The sequence below is a fragment of the Myodes glareolus genome, chromosome 4, assembly GCF_982192425.1.
Source record: "Myodes glareolus chromosome 4, mMyoGla1.1, whole genome shotgun sequence".
In the NCBI taxonomy this organism is placed as follows: domain Eukaryota; kingdom Metazoa; phylum Chordata; class Mammalia; order Rodentia; family Cricetidae; genus Myodes; species Myodes glareolus.
The window spans coordinates 31,666,200-31,688,142 of record NC_142029.1 but is presented as its reverse complement, the minus strand read 5'-3'; the positions used below and the strand labels follow the sequence as shown (position 1 = coordinate 31,688,142).

At 43.3% G+C, this 21,943-nt stretch overlaps 1 protein-coding gene across 3 annotated transcripts in view; it reads right to left on the bottom strand.

Moving 5' to 3' along the window:
• The window catches only part of Nedd4 (NEDD4 E3 ubiquitin protein ligase), a 96,111-nt gene that overhangs the window by 21,299 nt on the left and 52,869 nt on the right, over positions 1–21,943 (bottom strand). Inside the window, exons 7-15 of one of the 3 annotated variants that reach the window (XM_085689356.2) lie at positions 20,454–20,504; positions 19,143–19,204; positions 17,145–17,247; positions 10,603–10,769; positions 8,081–8,198; positions 7,824–7,988; positions 4,642–4,707; positions 2,147–2,266; positions 348–548 (exon numbers count right to left, since the gene is read on the bottom strand). In XM_085689356.2, the coding sequence (XP_085545482.1) occupies positions 348–548; positions 2,147–2,266; positions 4,642–4,707; positions 7,824–7,988; positions 8,081–8,198; positions 10,603–10,769; positions 17,145–17,247; positions 19,143–19,204; positions 20,454–20,504 (1,053 nt within the window). The remainder of the gene's footprint in view (positions 1–347; positions 549–2,146; positions 2,267–4,641; positions 4,708–7,823; positions 7,989–8,080; positions 8,199–10,602; positions 10,770–17,144; positions 17,248–19,142; positions 19,205–20,453; positions 20,505–21,943) is intronic. The other 2 variants (XM_085689353.2, XM_085689352.2) reach the window with 2 other exon arrangements.

The following is a 21,943-nucleotide window of genomic DNA, read 5'->3' as shown; positions in this document are numbered from 1 at the left end:
GGCTGCCCGGAGCTGTGGGTATGGCTCAGTTGGAGAGCACTCACCTATGTACACAAAGCCCTGGCTTCTATTCCCAGCAGAATGGAATTCCCAAAGAGACTCATGTGTGGGACTTCGAGGTGGAGGCAGGAAGATCAGGAATGCAAGTTCAGGGTCAGTAACACAGCAAGTTCAACTTCTAGGGCAGCCTTGACTACATAAGGCCCTACCTCAAACAAAAATACAAACCCAACCAAGACTTTTACACGTAACTCATGGACTATTAGGAAAGCAGACTACACTAACACAAGTGATAGATGCAGAAGCAACTCTTACTATAAATGTAATCTGAGGCACGCGGAAGTTACCCAGGTGGTGGTTTTGGTGTTGTGGTCAATAAAGAAAGGCCTCCCATTTGGTGCATGCCAGACTTCCCAACCTTTAGGAAGGAATCCTTGCCCAGTGTCAGACGGTGAACTCGCCTGCTGAGCTGGGTCACTGGGGGGGAGCTGTGGCAGAAAGCCTGCGGAACTCTGGCTCCATGGCAGCTGACTGGTCTCCACTGTGGCCTGCCACATTAATTAAGTCATACTGTAAAACTATAGAGAACTCACAAATAAAGAATATAATTAAAATAGCTAGTTTAACCTGTGAAGAGAAGGCACACTTGCAAACCAGTCCTAAACATATGAGACTAACTCTTAAAGACATTTCTATTATGCGGAGGGTGTGTGTGTATGAGTGCAGAGAGGCTAGAGGTGTCGGATTCCCTCGCTGGAGTTACCGACGGTGGCGAGGTCCTGATGCGGGTGCTGGAAGTGAACTTGAGTCCTCTGAAGAGCAGCAAGTGCTCTGAAATCACCAAGCCATCTCTCCAGGCCCAAATCACCGACATTTTAATTTTTTCCCCTGAATTTTAAATAAACTTTTCTAGAAAACTGTTTCTTATAATAATTTAGCCAACTAATTTATAATAATTTTCTCAGCTAATTAACACACAGTAAAATGACTGCCCCAGGAGCTACAGCTGCTAGCCTGTGCAGCAGAGCCGCAGGAGGGCACAGAGCAGACAGTGAGCATCGCCCGCGAAGACTCGCAGTGGGAACACCCCAGCACAGAAGCGGCCCTTCTGCGTGGGCAAAGCTGCTTGCTGCCAAGCCTGAGGACCTGAGTTTGATTTCTGAGAACCCACATGGCAGAAGGAGATGGTCAAGTCCTTTAAGTAGTTCTCTCTCTCTCTCTCTCTCTCTCTCTCTCTCTCTCTCTCTCTCTCTCTCACACACACACACACACACACACACCCTGTGGTGTCCACCTTCCATAAAAAAGAAAAAAATTCAGTGAAAGAAACGGTAATAAGATAGAATAAACGTATTATCAGTCTGCTACATGGAAGAGGTCACAATTATAAACTTTTTTAAAAAGTTTATTTTTTTTTATGTGTGTTTTGCTTGCATTAATGGCTATGCACCAAGTGCAGGTAGTGTCCATGGAGGTGGGAAAAAGGCATCAAGTCCCTAGAACTAGAGTTACGGATGGTTGTGAGCCACCATGTAGGTGCTGGGTACTGAACCTGTGCTCTGAACCACTGAGTCAATTCCCCAGTCCATAATTACAAATTTCACAGACACCCATCAGCAAGAGCACCCATTAACAAACTGTCTGAACGAGGGCTCAGGGAGACGGCTCCGTGGATAAGGTGTTTGCCATGGCTGTGAAGACAGAGTTCAGATCCACAGCACACAAAGGTGGCCAGCTTATGGTCCCTGAGATGTCTGAGAGATGGAGGCCAGATCCCAGAAAAAACTCCAAATTCAGCAAAAGAGCCTGACTCAGTAAATAAAATGGAGCAACTGAGGAGCAGACATGGTGTCCTTTATGCTTCCACACACACGTGCACTCTCAAACAAATTCACACACACACGCACGCACGCACACACATGCACGCACACACATGCGCACGCGCCAAAATGAAACAGCACAGTCAATGAAAGTAATAATCATCCAATGTAGATCATGATTTTGTTCTCCTAGCCCTGATTAGATTTGCTTCATGTAATAACACACACTGGAGTCCACAGGAGACGGCAGAACAAACAGCAAACACCACGTGTGCAGCCCAGCTCACCCGGAAGCTGTAGGAAGACAAGCTATCAGTGCAGAGTACCTGCATGGTGGGCTTGGCCCACGTGGTTGTTCTAGAATTGTGGTCTACATAGTATGACCGTCCTCTTTCATCTTGTTTTTCTTCCCAACCTGGCGGCAATCCAGATGAAGTAGGCAAAAGCTAACGCATAACAGAAAAACTCCATGTTAACCGGGGAGAGCTCCTGACGGAAGCTCGGGGCCTTTCTTCACAGCCAGTGCTCTAAAATGACCCATAATTTATTTTGAACTAAAACCACTCATCACAACAGAAAATGGGCAGATGATACATTGTAAATTTAGAACAAAGAACTTCATTTTAAGTCATCTTTTAAAATATATACAGAGCAGTAATTCATTTGGAAAGAAAGAAAACAGACAATGAGCATGATAAGACATGTCAGCACCAGAAGCCGTATACTTAGGGACACACGCATGCGTGCACACACACACACACACACTGAGGAGATTATTGCTAACACTGGTCACTCTGCAGATGGTAAAGTGAGACTTTGGAAATGACTCCTAGGTCACTGCTTCTAAGAGAAGCAGCTGATGTCTGAACTGAATCACACTACCCCAGAAACCACATTTAAGTACAGAGGCAGGGATCTCAATGAGTCTGAGGCCAGTCCAACCTACCAAGTGAGTTCCAGGCAAGCCAGGGGCTCCACAACGAGACCTCGTCTCTGCTTACATATGCTCTGGCATAATCAGATAAGAGAGGACGTGGATCCCAAAACAGGATAACAGGCTAGTCCCCTGTGCCCTCTATCATTTGGTGTCATGTACCAGGCTTCAAAGTGGTGGGCCCTTATCCTCAGCATAGGATGGAAGGACTCTATCATAAAGATATGTCTCTGCCTAAGGCGTCTTTTGATTGGTTTAAAAAGGAGCTAAATAGGGCTGGAGAGTTGGCTCAGTGGTTAAGAGCACTGACTGCTCTTCCAGAGGTTCTGAGTTCAATTCCCAGCAACCACATGGTGGCTCACAGCCATCTGTAATGAGATCTGGTGCCCTCTTCTGGTCAGCAAGGAGACAGACAGAATACTGTATACATAATAAATAAATAAATCTTAAAAGAAAAACTATGTGGGAGGGGCTAGGAGGCCCTTTCAATTTAAAAAAATAAAAAGAGTTAAATAGCCAATAGCTAGGCAGGAGAGAAGAGGTGGAACTTCTGGGGAGAGAGAGGAACTTAGGAAGTATCCAAGCACGCGGGAGATGCCAGTGAGGCATGGAATAAGTTGGATATACAGAATGGGAGAAAGGTAAAAGCCATGTGGCAGAACACAAATTAAGAGAAACAGGTTACATAGATTAACAGAAATGGGTTATATTTATGTTATAAAAGATAGCTGGGAACAAACCCAAGGTAAAGGCCAAGCTTTCATAATTAATACTAAATCTTCATGTCATCTGTGTGCTGGTGGTCCCAAAAGTAGTCTGATACAGGAATCCTTTTCAGCAGGGAGCCATCTTTTAAAGATAGACGAGCCAGTTCCCACAGCAACTCTGGAGTTGATGATGCTGGAGCCTCAGCATCCCCAGGATGTCAGCCTCCCACGAAGGCAAAAGCCCTTTTCTCCTAACTGATACACAGACTCAGCATCTCCACGCTGTCATCCCGTGAACGCACTAACCTTGTTTCTCAGAACTGACACATAGACTGCCATTCGAAGGCGGGATGGTGGTGGGAACGTGAGGTCCTCCCAGGGGGAGAAATGGAATGCGCACACAGATGAGAGAGGAAGAGAATCAGGGTTCTGAGAATAGCCAGGCGTTTGGAAGAGGGCAGACAGGTGCCAACGCAGCAGGTGGCAGGCAAGGGGAAGGGAGGGCTGAAAAGGCAGGCGCCTCAGAGTTTAATTCTATCTGAAAAGACAGGTGAGGCTGGGATACAGCTCACTGGTCGGGTGCTGCTCTACAAACACTCTGTGCCTGGAGTTTTAGCACGTGGGAGATGGAGGCGGAGACACATGAGATCCTGTCACAAACAAAACAAAAGTGACTGCACAAGGCAGTGAGAACTTGGCACAGTGAGAGGGGAGCCAGGAAGAAGACAGAGTGAGAGCGCACTGTTCATCAATATGGGTCTCTGCTGAGTGTGGACTGAGACCAGAGGGAAAGGAGGCGCCAGGAGATGAACCTCTAACCTCGCCACTGGTACACACACTGGACTGAGGGATGAGGTTCCTGATGGGACAACACACAGGGCAGGTCTGGCTGTTGGGTACCAGGTTGGGACACAGCTGTGCTGTGGATCACATGTGCGGTAGCAGTGGCCCAGCACCTCCCAGCAGCACAGAAGCCAAATTCCCCCCACCATCATCAGCAGGGGCCTGCTTTCCATGAGAGAAACAGTTCTCTCAGGTTGGACTTCTCAGGTTGTACCCTGCGTCTCCTCAGTCCCCTGCTGGGCAGTCACTCACACTCAGGGTTGTGATATGCAACAATTAAAAAACAACTGAGCTTTCTATCTTTTGTTCTTGGCTAAGGGGAGAGGAGAAAACTCACCACAGGAAGCGCAGGCTGTTCCTCAAAGATACAGGCTTGCGAGCTGCCTCTCCGGTTGGAATGGTTCTTGAGGGGAGGAAACAGTAAGGCTTTTAGGTCTCCCCTTAGGGTGCAGACAAGGAGCAGGGTGAGGGTGATGCTGGGGAGGGTGTGGCTGCTCAGAAACAAGGGAAGACCCATGGGGATGCCTCCTCTCTCCTCCCTCCACCCCCAAAAGGGCCAGTACTGTGTGCACTTTCTCTGATCCCTGGCTGTCCACACATGGGCTTGGATTCTCCCTGCGTACACCCGTGCTAACTCATCCTTCATCCTAGTCGGTTTTTCTAACTAGTGCTCAATACATTCACCTTTCCTGATGGTTAGAGTGTGGCTCTTGTTCTACCTAAAACAAATTCTCACCATTTGCCACCTTAATTACTCCAGCAGTGACAAGGGCTTCCTACTGCAGCCAGAGGGCTAGATGGAGTCCCCTGGTTCTCTGGCTGAAGCCTTCAACAGAACTTCAGCTACCACTCTGATGTACAGCACCAAACATAGTGCTTCCGCCCTGGGCCCGCCTCTTCCTCAGCTCCAGTCACTTCCGGCCTCACAGCCCACCACGAGGCATTCCACTTCAATGACTTATTTCCTGGAAATCCTATATTCTCTCTTCCCTTTTCTCTTGATATACAAGCTCCTACCACTAACTGAAATATCTTGTTTTTGTTATGAAATGACATCAAAACTTATAAACACACATACACAAAATCAGAATATCCCAAATTGTATTGTTTATGGTAACAATGATGGTTAAACAATCTAAGTTCATCACAACAGGAAAACGGTGGATACTTTCAGGACAACTTGTACGTTAAGTCATGCCAAAATCTGAAGATTGGCTTTGGTGACTTGAAAAGTACATTGGTATTCATGGAAACAATCCGCATGGTTCTTGCTGGCGAGACGATAACATGGGACAAATTAGCAAGTGAAAAAAAGTTACCAAAAGGAATATATAAGACGATCACAAAGGGACAAGGATGTGGCTCAGAGTAAGACACATGCATTGTATGCATAAGACTGAGTCTGACTTTTACACCCCAAGCAACCAACACATCAACACAAAAGAGAAACACAAATAAAACATTTAGTTACGTCCAGAGGACCAGATTTTGGAATTCAGCACCCATCTGGCGGTTCACAACGATCTGTAATTACAGTTTCAAGGGATCTGATGCTCTCTTCTGGCCTCCATGGGTATCACACTCATGTGCAAAAACTCATATACTGACACATACAGACGTATACACATATACATTATTAAAAATAAAACTTCTATAAAAATCTTAAAAGTATATATGTGTATATATTTATGTTTATGAATATTTTAAAAATGTTTAGGACACTATATCCTGAGCCAGTAATAGTCACTGAGGAAACATAATTTATTGTTCTGTAGGCCTCAGTATTGTCTCAGGTTTAAACACAAGATGAGAATACTCTTAACTGGTAACACCTATACATGGTCTAAGCATGTATAGGTTCTGAGCAACATACTCAGGGACTCCTATTTGCATGGCAAACACTTCACTGACTCATCTCCCCATACCTAGTCTGTAAATCTGATGAATCCTTGACTAGTTAATTAATTAAATGAACAGGAAACAGAACAGGCTGCTGGAAGAAAGGGAAGGAGGAGGCAGGTGAACTGATTGATATTCATATATGTAGGTACATTTAACTGTAGAGTGAAGCGTCTAGAAAAAGGTGCTGGAAGTCTGCAAACATTGTCCACTGAGGTCCAAACTGAAGCCAGTCCCTCTAACCACTCGACTCTGAGATGTGGTGTGAACGTGGCTATGGACAAGTAGGAATGGCTGCATTCCAATGACACCTTATTTATGGCAACAGGCAGCTGCAGATTTGGCGCGCAGGGCGCAGCGATGACCCCTGCACTAGAACGGAAGTCTTGTGAAAGCAAGGGGTTCTGTCTGCTTTATTACAGAGACTCCCAGTGAGTGATTAGTTATGGCGCCTTGCTTTTGGTCAGCCCACAGGAAACAGTCACTTACTGAATAAAGCAGAGAGTGACTAGAGCAGCCACGGAGAGTAAACTCTGCCTTCTATTGAACCTGCCTCATGGTACAGATTAGAAAAAGCCAGGCAGAGTTTCTCACAAGGGTGGTGTATACTGGGATGCTTTGCTCTTGAACCTTGCTGCAAACAGCAAGAGAAACCATCACCTCTCTTTTAACATGGCTCTTATTGACAAATGTACTGCAACAGCTGTGATGTAATGGGAAAACCTCATAGAGGGGATGGAGAGATGGCTCAGGGGCTAAAAGCTCTTTTTGCTCTTCCAAAGGACCTAAGCTCAGTTCCCAGCACCCGTATGGTATTTCTCAACTGTATCTAACTCCAGTTCTTGGGGATCTGTTACTTCTGGTTTCTGAGGATGCCAGGAACATACGTGGTACACATGCATGCAGTCAAAACACTCATACACATAAAAATAAATTAAATAACAAACAAAACAAAATTCCTCATATAATCAAGAAAGACAAGTAGCCTCTCTCACCCAGGAACCAACCTGGCATACATAGGTAGGGTCATGGCAAACTCAAGGTGCCTTCTAATTTGTATCTAAACCAGGCAAAATAAAGTAACACCAGCTAAGCTACAACATGACAAGCAGCTGCCACATCCTGGCAGTAAAGTAACTAACTGCTCTTCCCCGCTACTCACTGAGTTAGTGTCACGCCAGATGAGACCTGACATACCCAGCCACACAGATCTCTCCACTTCCTGACAGCATCCAGACTGAAGTACTGTCTCACACCCTCCTTAACAATTACCCAACAAGGAGCCCAAATCCACTGTCCTCCTGACACCCTTTCATCGACCATGTGTGTTTTCTCTTGCTGAAATGTGCAAGAAACTCGGCTTCTGGCTCCCACGTTTCTGGTGGGTTTGCCAGGATAGTAAGGGACCCTGTGACTACAGCAAACACTTGGGTTATCCATACCCTGCTCCATACTGTTAGTGGGATGTTAAATTAAAAAAAAAAACAAAAAACAAAAAAAACCCAGCCACATGATAAAGACCCAACATGTCGTCATTTCATGTGACTTAAGACAAAGGTTTACATAAAGCATATTTATGATCTGAAATCACAAAGTATGACAAAATCTAAGACATCTTACTGAGCTGGTGACTGGCTGGCCGGTGGCCGGATTTCCATACACAGCAAGTCTGGTATCTAACTCTTCTGCGAGGTGAGCCTGCGAATCGACATGACCCGACGAAGGTGACTGGAAGGCCTGAACGCTATACACAGCGTTTTCATCATCTCGTATAATTTCCCAATTCTAAAAAGAACAGAATCCACGTGAGCCACATGTACACACTCATCCACTGCTTTAAGATGTGCAGGAAACAGGAAGAAAAGAAGGGTTCATACCTCGGGGGACTCCCGGTTCTCAGCACTATCCACCTCCTCTGATATCTGCCGCCTGGTGGTGAATGCTCGCTGTGCCTGCAGCTGAATATTACCGTTCTCAGCATCTGAAAGGTCATCCCTAGGGAGAAGTATAAGAAGGTATCACTCCTATCTCATCACAGTTAGAATCATAATCAAAGAGTCTGTGGTTAGTAAATACTTCGATTGAATTTACTGGCTTTGGTCAAAAGCTATTTCAATATGCTGACCATATTGTTAGGAACTGGGCAGGGGGAGAGAAAGTACCCTGGAAGCGGACAGTCTCCTGCGAATGTGTAACTACCAGCTGTGTCACTGTGCCAAGGGTGGTGTCCTAGTAAGCTTCCTGTTGCTGTGACCAAAGGTAACTCAGGGAGGAAAGGGGGAAAGCCTTTCTCAAAAAACCAAAATAAGTAAATAAATAAAATTAGTATATTATTATTGTTATTGGGTTTTTTTTTTTTGAGACACCTGGCTGTCCTGGAACTCACTGTGGGCTCAAATTCAGAGATCCACCTGTGTCTGCCTCTCAAGTGCTGCGACTAAAGGCCTGTGCCGCTATGCCCGACTCCTAAATACAATCACTTTTTAGTTGATACATAAAAAACGCATATCCTGGGGCTGGAGAGACAATTCAGTGGTTAAGAGCACTGGCTTCTCTTTCAGAGGGTCTAGGTTCAGTCCCCAGCACCCAGAGTGCTCATAGCTGTCTGTAATGCCAGGCGCAGGAAATCTCGTAGTCTCATGCACAGACGCACATGTAGGCAAAACAGTCACATGCACAAAGTAAGATAAAAATTACGAAGAAAACGACACTGGGCAGTTTGGGGTACTGTGTGATTCAGGGGTGCACACAGTGCATGACCGCGTAATGGGCAGAGCAGAGCAGAGTGCTGGGCGTGTCACCAATTCATTCTGGGTGGCCTGAACATGGGGAAGCTTCAATATTCAATACAGTAATATCAACCACAGCCACCTTACTGGTCCACAGAGCACAGTCACTGTGTCTAACTGTCCCTCTGCCCACAGTCATTGCCTCCCCAACCTGCTCAGCCCCTAGAAGATATTTCTTACTCTGCTGTGGCTGGTAAAGACGTAACTGGGAATGTTTAAGACATTTTTTCCCCACCTAAATATTGCCACCTGATTTTGATACTAGCCACAGTGAAAGACAATTCTGCTTGGCAGGTCTGTCTGTCAAAGATAAGAGGGTGGTTTTGCAGAATCTCCTACTTAGTAGTCGGAATGAGATCGCGCAGATCCTGATGCCTCTATGCCGGACAGTGTGACCACTGGTCTACTTTGGAGGGACTTGAGACTAGACAGGACCAAAGTTCTCAGGAAATATCAGATGTACAGTATCAGGAACTTAATGGACTGGTAAGAGAAACTATAAGTGTGTGTCAAACATCCAAAGACCGAAAACAGCTAGGGGAAGCCACATGAAAAGAAAGAAGGACATTCGATATTGAAAAGTCTAGAAATATATGCACAGTTTTTGTTGGTTTGCTCATTTGTTTTGGTGCTGGGGATTGAACCTAGGACCCTGAGCTTACTAGTCAAGCACTTTATTAGTGAGCTAAACCTTTAACCCCAAATGAAATCTTTGCACGATTTTATACCAAAAAAAAAAAAAAAAAAAGAAAAAAAAAAGGTCATTAAGGAGATATGAACTCGCACATATCAGGGGTCATTCCATCCTTGTTCTCTGCATGACCAAATCAGAGTAGGGTCTTTAACATAGGATCCTTATTAGTGGTTTCTCTAGGACTTAAACATAATTTATAATTTATATTTTAAAAATGAAGTACTGGGGTTATAGTTCAGTGGTAGAAAGCTTGCTTAGCACGAACGAGGTACTTGCTCAATCTCTAGCAGCACAAAAACATTGCAGAGAATACAAACCGTATATTTTAATAGCCCACCCAAAAATTTCTATGATATGTGCATAAACTTGCTGCACAGACATACATGCAGGCAAAACACTCATACACATAAAATACCTAAGCCTAGGCTGGTCTCAACCTTGCTATAGTTAAGAATTTCTAATCCTCCTGCCTCCACCCCTCAAGTGCTGAGGGTACAGGTGTGCACTACCATACTCCATTTTCTGTGGAGCTGGGGATGGAACACAGGCCTCCTGGATGGCAGGCAAGTGTTCTATCAACTGAGCCACAGCTGAACCCTCAAGTAACCTTTGTGTGTGTCTACAGGCGAGAGCCTGGCATGGTAGATGCGCGGCGGTCAGAAGACAGCTTTTGGAATTTGGTTCCCTCTTTCCACTATGTGGGACCTGGGGGTCAAGTGTGGGCTGTCAGGCTTACTTGCCCTCAGATAATTTTAAATAGTATCATTTTTTTTTTTAAAAAAATAAAAAATCTCAGCCAAGCTAGCAGTTTGTCAGTTATCTTACAGCTTAGGGATCCCTGTGCCAATATGAACCTGCTCGAGACATGGCATCAACACGCAAAGTAGCGACAAAATATATGCAGATGGGCACATACTCAGGGCTTGGTCTCTTCCACTGTGTTCTTCTAGAGTCATGGTTTACATAGTAGGTCCTTCCAAGGATATCCTGCCTCTCTTCCCACCCCGGAGGGAGGGGAGAAGGTTCTGGTGGACGCTGCAAGTGGCTAGCAGCATCTGGTTGGTCCAAAACAACCCAGCCAGGCTGAAAACAGAACGGAAGCAATTAAGTTACACTTGACATTTTTTTTAAAGCTTTATAAATTATAAGTAAAGAAAAAAAAGAAGAATTTCTAATTCCAGAAATTATGCATAAACAGAAGTAGTACACACTCAACCCTCTGCCAGAATGTGAGTATTTTGTAACCAAGGCTTTCCTGCAAAATGATAAGCATTTCAATTTTGAGGAAGCTTTAAAACTTTTCAAAAGGCTTAAAATACAAAACAGAAATAAAAAGAACAAAACAACAACTCCCTATCCTGCAAAAAATGAACCAACAACAAAAAACAAACCCCAAACCCTTTAAATCACTGAACAAGGATGGTGACGTTGGAAAGTACTGAGGAAATGAGAAACAACTGAAACCAGCTTGACCCTGGCTGCTCTCTAAGGTGCAAGCAACTGAACAAGGCAGAGAAGGGGCCTTGCTGGCCGTCATTCTCCCACAGAGAAGGGGCCTTGCTCATGGTGGAAATCAGCAAACACCACAGACATGAAAAGAGCTGTCAACTGAGGTCAGATCCTGAGAGGCCCAACAGAGACGAGACAGTCGCTGAGAAACACTCACCACACAGGGGTGTGTGCTGACAGACACAGCGCTCTGATACTCATGTCTGCATTTTCTATTTCTCCCCTGGGCCCAGTACAGACGTTGTGGTCAGGTTGTAAAATAGTCAAATAAGGGATTTTAAAAAAGAAATGCACAGAGACTTGGTTCTTTAAGACTAAAAAGAGACAAAATGCATATATCCCTAGGGTAATTAAAGTAAGGAATTAAGGGAAAAAGACATTAAATATTAATGACAAACTTTGTAATAAAAACCTGATAACAGAGCCTAGAGAGATTGCTCAGTGATTAGGAACACACTGTTCTTGAAGAGGGCCTGAATTTGTTTCCCAGAATCCCCAGCAGGTGGTTAACAACCGTCTATAACTCCAGTTCTAATACCTTGGGGCTCCATATGCATGTGTACACAAGTACTTACGACGACACACTGACACACACACCTAATGATAAAAATAAAATTGCAAAATTTCTCTTGCTAGCTGGTGGTGGTGCACACCTTTAATCCCAGCATTCAAGAGGCAGAGGCAGGTGGATCTCTGTGAGTTTGAGGCCAGCCTGGTCTACAAGAGCTAGTTCCAGGATAGGTTCCAAAGCTACAGAGAAACCCTGTCTCAAAAAAAATCAAATAAAAACAAAACAAAATCAAAACCAACCAACCAAACAAAAAACTTAATCCTCAACAGGAGCTGAGGCATATAGCTCAGTTAGCAAAACATGTGTCTATCACACATGAGGCCCTGGATTCCATCCCTAACACCACATATATCAGGTATGATGGAACATCTCCCCTGGCCAAATTTTTCAAAATTCTGATAAAAAATTATTATATGTTTTAGCTTTTTAAAAATAGTGAGAGTCAATTCTCAAGTTCAAACAGAAATACATATAAGACATAACCAGTACCAGTCTAAGGAAGGAGAGAGGCGTGGAGACGAGCCTGTAAGAGAAAACATTCTAGGCTGCGTCCGCTAGTGCCGAGAGAGGAGGTACAGACAGCTCAGAGCAACAGACTGGGAAACCCAGAAAGAACAAAGTTCAGAGGAATTCAGCACATAACAAACACATTTTCAATCGCTGGGGAAATAGGAAGGTTATTTAGATAATGGGTACCTGTTGGGGAAAAAAAATTAATTTGGATCCCTATCTTCTGCCAGGATACACTACAGACCGAGTAATATTCAAATGCTAAAAAAGTAAACCCAAAGGGTAGCTGAACAAAACTGGAGAAATTTAAAGCAATATATTCCAGGAACAGAAAATATGATAGCACAAAAAGAGAGCACAAAAGAGAAGAATTATACATTTGACTGAAAAACCATAAACATAACAATAAACATATATGTGCCCATGCCCTGCTAAACCAAAACAAAGCAAGAGACACTGGAAAAGTCTTTGGTACTATGACAGATAAAAAAGACCCTGGGGGCAGTGCATGTGCAGGCAGATGCAGGCTGGGAAGGGGACATGGCACCGGTGGAAGACTGCACTGGAAGAAAGGGGGTCAAGAAAAGATGTGGGGGGTCGGGGCTGAGGGTGGGGAGGGGGAAGGAGACAGGATTACTTGGTGGAGGACTTTCCCTGGAAAGCTAAAGCAAGTCCCTTCTAGCTTACTCCTCTCTGTTTTTCTTTTTACTTCTATGGAAGCTAATGTCTCATTTTTTCCCTGTTGCTCAAATTCCATTCTCTTCTTTTCCTCTCTCACTTCATCTTCATTTTTCCTGTTTCCTTTCTGTATATGAGCATAACACTGAGACTTATAAGGAAAATCTTGGGGCTGGAGAGATGGCTCAGAGGTTAAGAGCACATGATGGCTTACAACCACCTATAATGCGATCTGGTGCCCTCTTCTGACCTGCAGGAATATATACAAGCAGACCATAATAAAAATAAGTAAATATTCTTTTTTTAAAAAAAAGAAAAGAAAGAAAATCTCATCTTGTATACACACAGTCAAACTGCATCTCCCGAGCCTTGGTCTCAGAAGCGGTGATCTGAACTTCTGTTACGTTCTTCTGGTAGACAGATCAACTTGAGATTTCCCTTTTCAATTATTCACTCATTTACTTATTTTTATGCGTTTGGGCATTCTGCCTGTATATATGCCTGTGCATAAAATGTACGGAGCGCCACGAACACCAGAAAAGGGCATTGCGTCTCCAGGACCTGTAGTTACAGGTGGTTGAGTCACCCAGTGGGTGCTGGGAATTAAACCTGAGTACTCTTGAAAAGGAGTCAGTGTTCTTAAGCATGGGGCCAACTCTCTAGTCCTGAGAAAGCTTTAATGAATGTGATCAATGACTACTTTGATCTCGGATTAATAAAATTTATCAATAAAAAAAATTACTAGGGGGATATAAGAAAAAAAGACACTAAGGAGGACTATAGGAAAAAAGGAGGTGGTGGGGAGGGAGAGAGCTGAAGTAAGGCGATGGGGGAAGAGGTGGGTCTTGGAGGAAGACAGACAGTGACTCTGATCAAGACACATTATGTGCAGGCAGGTCTATGTCCCAGTGAAAGCAGCCTTCTGTGACTAAGGCACACCAACAAGAAAGGGTATTTTAAAAGGGATCAACCCCCTCCTTCGCCATACACCACTGAAAGTGACTATCAGAAGCTGGAGAGATGGCTCACTGGTTAAGACAGCTTGTTGTTCTTTGATTTCCAGCACCCATATTGGGTGACTCAAAGTGTCCCTCAGTCCAGTTCCAGGAGATCTGGTGCCCTCTGGCCTGCACAGGCACCTGCACGTACACAGTGCACGTAACTCAAGCAGGGACATACAACATACATATACACACGAATAAAAATCTTTGAAAAAAGATTATAAAACTATTAGAGGTAGGAAATAGTACCATTTTTTTCCCTTTATTTCATGAGTGTGTGTGTGTGTGTGTGTGTATGGGTAGGCACTTGCATTCCATGCATGCGGAGATCAGAAGACGCGGTTTTGGAATTGGTTCTCTCCTTCTACCTTGCTGTACAGGGTCTTTCTTGCTAGTTCTGCCACTGAGGTGCACACACTGGCTGGCTGGCCCTGGGGCTTCCAGGCAAGTCTCCGTTTTTCCCATCTTGCTGTAGAAACACTATCACGTGTATTCTGAGGATGGAGCTTCAATTCGGGTCGCTAAGCTTCACAGTCAGCATCTTCTACCCACTGAGTCATCTCTCTGGCCCCAGAATATTTCCTTGAAAATGTTTATTTCTCTCTTAAAGATCTGCTTTAGTGTTGTCCACATAAATTCAATAAGAATAATAAAAAAAAAGTAACTTAATTTAGGGCTTTAAAAAATGAAATGGTTTCAAATTTGATAAAGTACAATTGTACCCCAAATACTACTGGGAAAGATAATGTTTTCAGTCTTTGGGTAGAATTCCTAAGAAACATGGATTATCTATTTTTCTCATAAAATAATTTTCTACAAGCTAAGGAATCCTAATTACTAGTCTGAAAGCCAATATGCAAATACCTACAATTTAATGCAGTCAGAGGGGCCAGAAAGCAAGTACAGAGTGCTGAGACAAACATTTTATCCTAATCTTGTAAAACCCGTACAGCTAGCTCTCCCTAAGGCGCAAAGAGCACAAAGGAAATGCATTACATAACTGCTCCTCAGAGCCACTCTGGTCAGAAACGCAAGTTGCCCAGAAAGCATCTTCCTTCAGCATTGCAATTGTTTTCTTCAAATGCAGAATTTTAAATATTTAGTCACAAACTAGATGTCAAAGAAGCAGGCAAGACTTCTCTGGTCTTTGGCTGCCCAGAAGATAAACAAGCACATTTGTGTGTCTGAATTCCTTGGCCTTTCCGTAAACAAACGACACGCTCCCATCTCCTGAAATTACAAGGTGGACTCTGAAGGAATTCAAACACTGCGATGGGAGGCCACAGCATGAAGCAAAGCCACTCTGCACCACAGAAGTGAACCATGAATGAGCTGCCTGTGATCCGTGTGCAGGTTCCTCAGGAATGAGACGCTGCAAAATGTTTCAAGTCTCTAGGAAAGTCTTTTCTTTCTTCACAGCAGACACCCTTCTTTTCAAACAGAATTATACCATGCAAGGTACCCTCTGCACTACTATGCCACATACAGACTTTGATACCCCACCCCCAAATCTCTTGAAAGCTTAAAATCTGGGCCAGTGAGGTGACTGCAGAGGTAAAGAATCTAGCTGTCAAGTTCATGTCTAAATTCAGCCGCCAAGACCTTCACAGGGGAAGGAGAGAGAACGGACTCCGGTCAGCTGTCCTGACTTCTACTAGTATACCATGGAACGCGAACACACACACACACACACACACACACACACACACACACACGTGCGCGCACATGCACGTGCAAGGGAGAAAGGGAGGGAATGAATGAACAGGGACTCAAAAAATGGCTCAGCAGTTAAGTGCACTGGCTACTCTTCCAGAGAACCTGGGTTCAATTCCCAGCACCCACATGGCAGCTCACAGTTACCTGTAGCTCCAGTCCCAAGGGATCTAAAATACCTCTGACCTCATGAGCACCAGGCATACACATATAGCATGTGTACATTCATGCAAGCCAAACAATCACACATAATAAACACAACAAACAAAATATTAAAAAAGTGTACATCTAAAAAATTATTATAAGCAAAAAAGAGACAAACAGATCAGAAGCAAGGTTAATCAAACAGGTGGATGCATATTTAAGAGAGGATATGTAAGAAACTTCAGCTACCAACTTAGGGGTCACCTTTATTTTGTGACTTGAAAAAACAGCTTTTTTTCTATTTTCAGACATCCCCCCACAAAACAAAATTTCATTATTGCATTTGGTATTTATTATACCAAAAGCTTTGCTAATTCACTCCCTGCTCCAGAACGTTCTTCATCAAGGCATACAGGCACATGAGCTGGAGTCCAGGCCTCAGGCAGGTCCTGGTTTCATAGCTCTTACGGCGTTCAGAGCAGACTCTCAGCCAAACAAAGACACGACACAACAAAGAACCTTCTAGAACAGTTGGGCAACACACACACACACACACACACACACACACACACACTACGTGTGGCTGAATAGATGGTGCTCCCTTCAGATGAACTCTGCCTCCAAGGAGACCCCAGGAAGGCGGTACTTTGTCTTTTCAAACCTAGGGAAGAAATCCTATGGCTGAGGCAGTGCAGCCCTGCTTCCCCACAGGAGAGCTTCCCCACAGAAGAGCAATGTAACATATCCAGTGGTCAGTGCCTCAGGTCACAGGACACAGCTCATTTCTGGGGCTCAGTGGTCAAAGCCCACTTTACTCCAATACTCTCTTCCTCCACACACCCAAGGGTGTGAGCTCTACCCAGGCTTGGGCTTCTGTTATTGCTGCCATCCATGAAAGTCATGAGCTTATACTTATTTCAAATAAACACAAGAAAAGCAACAAGAATTACACATCCCAAGAGTTTCTTTTATGACAATTCAATAATAACATATTATAGCAATTTTAATATAGTAATATGTCTACATATTTAGCTTTACAAATACTAAATTATTTTCTTATTCTTAAGGAGACTAGGATATGGTTTTGAAAAACTAAAAACAGTTAATGATATAATTATAATGAACACTTGCACTGGTAACTATTGCATTTCCTATTTTCTAACCTTTAAGGCCAACAACAGCCACTCTACAGAAACATCTCCAGCGGGAAAACTGTTTAAGGAACATTTGATCAAATCAACATCCCGGTGATTCTTACTGCATGTGTTAGTTTCTCTGAACAACATTATTTTTCTACTTGGCAGCGTACGCAAACATCTCTGGGGCTCTCACCTCTAGTTCCTCAGCCTGATCTGCATTTTCATCGTCTGAGCCGTTGGATTTAGGTAAATAAGTCATTTTCAGTCTCAGATACCCTTTAACTCTTGATTTGTGGCTGTGGAAAAGAAATAATTATTCATGAAACTTGAATACCAAGAAGAAAGTATTTGGGGATCTACTAGTGGGGGCTCACGGTCAAGTTTCTGTGAAGAGGATATTCATCAAAGAGAGAAAGGAAAGGGGTGGGGTGGGAAGGAGGGGAAGAGGAAACAAGAAGAAAGGGAGGCCACCACACTACAGGTAAGGGGCTCGGGATGGTTAGGGGTAGGATTGAGACAATGCAGGCCCTTCAGTTGGGCTCCACGCTGCGGAGGGTTAGGGGGAAGATGACATGATCCATGATCAGAGACAGAGTGGAAGCCCAGGAGGCTTTGCAGCACAGTCAATGCAGACAGGAGACAGAATTTTTTGTTGTTGTTGTTTTGTTTTCTAAGAAGAAGGTAGTATACAAAGTTTCTAGCAGTTGAAAGGCCAGCTATCAGGGCAAGCAAACAAGGAGGAAAATATCTCCTTAGCTATTCCCGGTATGCATACATTGCAATCAGTCCAAAATTAAAGGAAGAAAAGAAATTGAACCCCAAGACTTCTACAGGAATTACATACAGGACTGTTCTCAAAGAGAATAAACAGTAACACAACCATAAAGCTAGGGCTCCTTTATTTTGCTTTAATATTTGTATTATAAATAGTAAGTTTAAGCAGTCATTTTAAATGAAAAAAAATTTCAAGTGCCCATAACACAATGCTCAAATGCATTTCTTATTTTGAAACAAAAATAAAGCAAATGCTATGGTTTTCCCAGATGTCCTCGATCTGCTATTTGGACTCATGATGGTAAATCACACATTCTAAATCGATTTTATTTGAGCTATGTGGCACAAAAGACCAAAAAGAATTTCATTTACAACATAAAATTTAAATTTTGGAAGACCAGAGGGACAGCTCAGTGGTTAAGAGCACTTTCTGTTCTTGTAGAAAAACCAGGCTCAGTTCCCAGCACCCGCACGGCAGCTCACAGCTGGCTGTGACTCTAGTCTCGGGATCTGACGCCCTCTTCTGGCCTGCCTGTGCATTGTATGGATGTGGGGCATACACACATTCAGGCAAAACACCCCTAAACATAAAATAAAAAAATAAATCTTTTAAAAATATTACACTTGACCAGTTGGGGGTGGTGGTGTACCCCTTTAATCCCAGCACTTGGGAGGCAGAGGTGGGTGGATCTTTGTGAGTTTGAGGCCAGCCTGGTCTACAGAGTGAGTTCCAGGACAGACTCCAAAAAAACCCTGTCTTGAAAACCAACAACAAAAAGATTAAATTTTTTGCTAAAAAAATAAACAAAGGAACCATGTAACCATGTAATCCAGTTCAGAAAAATGAAATTGTAATTATGTTATTTGGATTTTAAAATCTAAGCTCTCTTCATGCTATTTTCTCTCAATATATGAGTCTTTTAAAATAATTTTAATCACAATGTAGTTAGATTTTCCCTTAATTTGCTTTTGTGCATATTAAGCTAGACGTCTGTTTTACAGGAACTGCAGTTATCCGTGATAAGATGGATTTTCTTTCCTACTTTCTGTATCTATTTTAGAATTTTATTTGCCATGTGAACCAAGTACTTTACATTTTTTAAAGACTTACTTTCTTTTTTGTTTAGATGCACATATCTGTGTATGTGTGTATTTTGTATGTATGTGTGTGTGTATGTGTGACCATGAACACCAGAGGAGGGATTCAGATCCCGAGACTCAGTTCAATTCCCAGCAGCCACATGGACGCTCACAATAGTCTGTAATTCCAGCCCCAAGGGATACAACACCCTGTTCTGCCCTCAAGCACTGCACATATGTAGTACACATTCAGGTAGACACGCATATACAAAAAATAAAAATAAATAAAATCTCAAAAATATTATGCTTAATATGCTGTAATTATATATTTACTGACCTTCTTGGATGAAGAACAAAATCCTTAAATGTATATGGTCTCTCCATTCTTGGGTTCTCTGTCTAAAATGAGAAAAGGCAGTCAGGTACTTTTCAAGAATATTTATGAACCATAATGAAAGACTAACTGAAGAATGAGAAAAGGCAGTTTGAACTTGTTAGGAGGGTTAGCTGGTAACCACATGGTTTTGCTTCCTGCACAAGAACTGCAGCAACACCAGAACTAAGTGGGGACCCAGCAGAGCAGGTGGATGTGGGGTCAGGGCAGTGTGGGCGGAGCCCTGGCATCAGAGAAACATGTGATATGGAGAATGCCGGCCCGGAAAGTCAGAGTAGGTCAAATGTAGTCATGAACGCTTATGAGCACTAAACATTGCACGGAGCTACGAGTCTCCCTTCTCTTACTTTAAGGTTTATCAGTCCTTTGTTTTTTATTACGTCTCTGCTTCTTTGCATTCACTCTCTATGCCTTGAAACTTTATCTACTTATTTATAGGAAAGTTCTCATTATGAAGTCAAGCTGGCCTCAGAGTTGTCGTCCTCCTGCCTTAGCCTCTCAAATGTCACAATTACAAGAATGGGCTACCACACACACTGTGAAACTATTTCTCTTCTTTGGTTCTGTCCCCTCTACCTTCTGACTGACTTTTGATCCACCCATGCTGAGGTTTTCCATCTGGCTCTTTATTTTGCTTATTTGGACGGTGAGAACAGAACCCTGCCTGTTTCTTTCCCTATACAATTTACTTGTGCACTGCTACCAACTGCCTCTTTAAATGTTCATTCCTCCAAGTTTAAACATGCACCATCCATGTGCAGGATCCATCAGAAGCCAGATGAGGGCACTGGATCCTGTGGACCTGTGGTTTCTGGTTGTGCCAGAGGTGTGCTAGGAACTGAACTCAGGTCCTCTGTAATAGTCCTCTTAACTACTCAGCCACTTCTCCAGCGCCCCAGAGATGTTTGATTCTAAAAGGTTTCCTAAGCCCTTCCTCTGGCTGTACTTCCAACTCGGCTCTTAAGGTTCCACGTTTGCACTGTGGCGCAGTCTCTTGCTTCCCTTCCATGAGCCTAGGCTCCTGTTGCTCCATTTAGTAAGGTAATTCCAATCCCCCCCAGCCCTGTTTCCATCTTGCTAACCAATCCCAGCAGTTCTGTTTCTTGTTGGAGCTCAATTAAGGAAATCTTATAGACAAGTAAACAGAAAATTGAGATGAATTTCTGGAAGGAGCTCAGATATTTAGACTCATGTTGGCCATTATAATTAAAAATCATAAACACAAAACCCAAAATTATGAATACCTATACTAACCGGTAAGGGATAGAGTGGGACATCCACTTGACCTAGGAAATCATCTCTTGTCTGTAAAAGGAAGGAGAAACAGCATTACAGATACATTCAATTTCATTACTATGCTTTGAAGAGAAACTCATCATCCCCCCTAAACAAAAGAAAGATGTTGTTTAATCCACTGCAGCATTGAGAGAAAGTCAATGAAAAAATTCACGTAATGTGGCACAGAGTCTGGTGATGATGGGGCAGCAGCAACAAGGCAGCCCTCTGCAGAGAAGAACTGCGTTCTTAGACAAAGCACAACACACGCAAATGCAGAACAGAATGGCAGCGGCAGCAGAGGGGCCACAGTCACACAGCTACACAGACCACGTGGAAGTGTTTGGTCCTAAAACGCACATCTGCAATGTTCTGGCATGAGGGCTGGGAAACCCAAGTGTAGAGCTAGCAATGTTACTGCAAAGTGAGTGAGGATGTCTCAGAAAGTCTCAGAAAGACAATGACTCTCAAAATCTCTACAGAAAGTCGACCTGACCCTCACTGATCCCTGGACAGCTGCAGTTAAAGGACTGAGCAATGCTAGAGCGAGAGTGAGCGCACTTCAAAGAGAGAGAGCACAATGCACTCTCTCCATTAAGTATCATAAGCAGTGAAATTTACCAGGCATGAAACAAAGGGGAGGAATAAGGCAGGGAATCATTTGAAAAACTAAAAGAAGGCAAAGTTTCTCCATGTTTGGGAAAACAGAAGCGTAAGTTTCAATAAACTCAGCAAACCTACACCTGATAAATATGAAGACGGGATGAAAATGCACATCTCTATTAAATGTCGGAGATATGGGGAAAATCTTGAAAGTTGTTAAAATAAAGCAAACAAAAAACACTGTACACAGGGAACAAAAACACACATGGCGGTGCTGAAGAGGTGCTTGCTACTTCTCCAGAGGACCCAAGTTTGGTTCCCAGCTCCTATACTGGGTGGCTTACAATTGCCTATAATTCTAGTTCCACGATATCTGATGCCTTCTTCTGGTCTGCAAGGCCACCTGCACTTACAGTATATACTTTCCTACACACACACACACACACACACACACACACACACACAATTTAAAAAAATTATTTCATTTTATTTTTAAACATATGACTGTTTAACTAGCATGTATGTAGTGTACTATGTGTATGCAGTGCCTGGGGAGACCGAAAGAGGGTGTCTACCCTCTTGGAACTGGAGTTGCAGACAGTTGTTAGTTGCCATGAGGGCAATGGGAACCAAATCTGAATCCTCAGGAGGAGCAGACAGTGCTCTTAACCATTTGAACCATCTCTCCAGCCCCCATATACGTAACTTAAAAAATATAAAATATAGAGAAATATGATGGCAGGCTACCCACTAAAAATACTGGAAATCAAGGAGACAAAAGAATGCTGCCAATCAAGGGTTCAAAGTACTTAGAATTTTTATCTAGAGAAAAATATCCCTCAAAACTAAAAGGAAGACAAAAAGGC